This window comes from Tupaia chinensis, unplaced genomic scaffold (genome assembly GCF_000334495.1).
Source record: "Tupaia chinensis unplaced genomic scaffold, TupChi_1.0 Scaffold000353_1, whole genome shotgun sequence".
NCBI classification, from domain to species: domain Eukaryota; kingdom Metazoa; phylum Chordata; class Mammalia; order Scandentia; family Tupaiidae; genus Tupaia; species Tupaia belangeri.
Window position 1 is genome coordinate 478,690 of NW_006159847.1, and position 2,737 is coordinate 481,426.

General features: G+C 42.8%; 1 protein-coding gene across 1 annotated transcript in view; it reads right to left on the reverse strand.

The window, feature by feature from the left end:
• The window catches only part of UNC5C (unc-5 netrin receptor C), a 422,503-nt gene extending 422,104 nt beyond the window's left edge, over positions 1-399 (reverse strand). Inside the window, exons 1-2 of the mRNA XM_006152415.2 lie at positions 319-399; positions 19-204 (exon numbers count right to left, since the gene is read on the reverse strand). Coding sequence (XP_006152477.1) covers positions 19-204; positions 319-399 — 267 coding nt within the window. The remainder of the gene's footprint in view (positions 1-18; positions 205-318) is intronic.
• Positions 400-2,737: the final 2,338 nt, after the last annotated feature.

Genomic DNA, 2,737 nt, shown 5'->3' on the forward strand with positions numbered 1-2,737 from the left:
CAGCCGGCGGAGCCGAGCCAGACTCGCAGCGACCCGACTCGCCGGATGACTTCGGGTCTGCAGTTGATTGAGGCGGGCGCGAGCTCCAACAAGCGCTGCGTGCTGGGGACGAAGATGAGAAGCTCCAGCAGTGCCACAGCCCCACTGCTGTCGTGGGGTTGTCAGCACCAGGCGGGTGCTGGCTGCCCTGAGAGCCTGTGCCCTCTACAGCGGAACAGAATCCCACGGCTCCATGGAAACTCGGTTGTCAACAGTGCTTTCTTTGCGTGCGTCCTGGAGGCTGCAAGGTTGAGTATGTAAAGGGGGGTGAAGAGAGACCTGGAAAACTTCCCCGGAAGAACTGCACACGAATTGCGGGTGCTCGAAGAGACGGTGGAGCCTAGCACAGGTTTTCCACATTACTGACAGCGAGCGTTAAGGACCCAGGCGTGGATCCCTGTTGAGATGGTGGAGGACTGGAAGAACGGGTGTGTGAACCAAGGAGAACTAGGCAAAAGGAAAGCGAATGAATGACAAGGCCGACACACTGGCACAGCCAACATTTGGGGAAGAAGGCCACTTCCCAAGAGTAGTGTACGTAGTTCGCAACTAATAAATAATATAGCAGGGAAACGTTAAGCTCTTGATGCCAAGGGGACCATGTGTTAACACGGAGGGAACTCGAGGTCTCCTTTCGCTGTGGTCAGAAACTCGGGGGTTGTCTGGGCCAGTCCGATCATCTCTGCATGTGTCAGTTTCTTCCTCACTGCAATATTTTATTAGATAGTTTCAAAGGTTTTTGTTGTTGTAGTTGTTTGTGGTTCTAACATTTTACAATTCTAACTGCCCAGTTTGAGCTAAACTTCCAGCCAGTAAGACGTGTCTGGAGTGAATCTGATAGATCTCAAGAGATCATATTTGCCAAAGACATTGAAAAACTGGCCAGTTATTTCTACCCGGGCTCTGCCTGCCCCTGTCCGTTGTCTTCACCTGCTTCAGCTTCCTCATACCAACATATACTGCTATTTTGCTGGAAGGGTAGGTTTGGAGTCGGTCTGCCTGCATTCAAATCTTAACATTTCCTGCTACTCCCTGGCTGATACTGAACAATTAGGCTAAGTGCTACTACTTCCTAATTTGCAGGGTGGGTCCATTAGCAGTAACTATCTTACGTGGTTTCGTAAAGATTAAATGACTTAAACATTTGTAAAATGTCTGACACATAAAATTGTTAACTGCTATTCTTACCATTGGTGGAAATTCCCATCGGCCTCATGGTATCTAGACCAGCGCTATTCAACAGAGCTTTGGATGATGAGGAACATGTTTGTGTCTGTAGTTATTAGACACATGGCCTGAGTGGTTACAACCTGACAATTGTGAATGAAAGAATTTAAAGCTAATTTACAAAATACCGTAAATACCATTGGCGGTACAGGTAGGCCACTAAGAACTTGCCCACTGATTTGAGAATGACATCATCAAAGAGATTATATGTTGCAGTTATCTTTATAAGGACAATCGCTTAAATAATAAGAAAAACCCTACATGTACTCTGTTGACAACATCCAAAATTATTTGTTTATTCATTTAGTTTTATTGACTCTCTTCTAATGATACTTTAACTCTTTTAGCATAGAGACCTAGCCTTGTATTTCACCCTCAGCTTCTAACATAGTGTGATATATAGATAGTGCGCAATCAATATCGGGTGATTGACTGCCAAAAAGGCCCCACGGGGAAGAACCCCCAAGGTTTACAACAGTTAAAGAAGGTTGAAACTGTCACCTACTCCTGTTTGGAACATTGAGGTGCTTAATGACCGTTACTTCATGAAATGAATTCCTTGAAAGAAAGAATAAGAGGCAGGACAGAGAAAGTCATTTGATACTGAAATTCGGCCTAAGGAGGGCAGAGAATGGTTTGAGAAGTGGTATGTGGAGTTGAGGTGGCAAAAGGAGAGAGTAGCCCAAGATGGAGGACAGCCAGGGCATGAGCACACAGGATAACTAGTGTCCGGCTTGTAGGTGGAATTGGCCTTGTGTTTCAATAGCCTACCTAGCTTTTATTGATTGTCACATTTTTTTTTTTCCCTTATGAGAAAGGTAACACCACGTTTCATAGGTTTCTGGGCCTAGGTTTGCCATATCACTCAGCTATGGACTCAAATGTCACTGCTTAGAAAGGCCTTCTCTACCAACTTGCCTAAAATAGCAGCAACCCATCACCCTGGATTGCATTCACCTGCTTTGATTTTCATAGCACCTATTTTATATATTCACATTTAGGTATACATATACTATATACATATACAATAGGTACACATATACTATTTAGGTACACATATTGTATATGTGTAAGTACACATATTGTATATGTATATAGTATATGTGTACCTAAATGTGTATGGGTATATGTATATATACTCTCCAATAAAATATATGCGTGTCAAGGGGAGGGTCCTTTATTTTTTATTGATAGTATGTCTAACAGTCTATATACAGTATCTAAACAGCCTGGGACATAATAGATGATCAATAAATGCTGATTACATATCGAGTACAGGAATGAGAGCTGATGGAGTTTTACACTGAACAGAGCCTTGATTATCTGCCCCAGACACATTTTTAAATTATGAGTAGTCTTTTTTTAGTTGTTGAATAAAATCAAGGGTGGACAAATTATCACCCCAAATTTATCTGAATATGACTTTTTAGAGTTGGAATACTGCAGGCGTTTAAAGAACAAACATGAAATT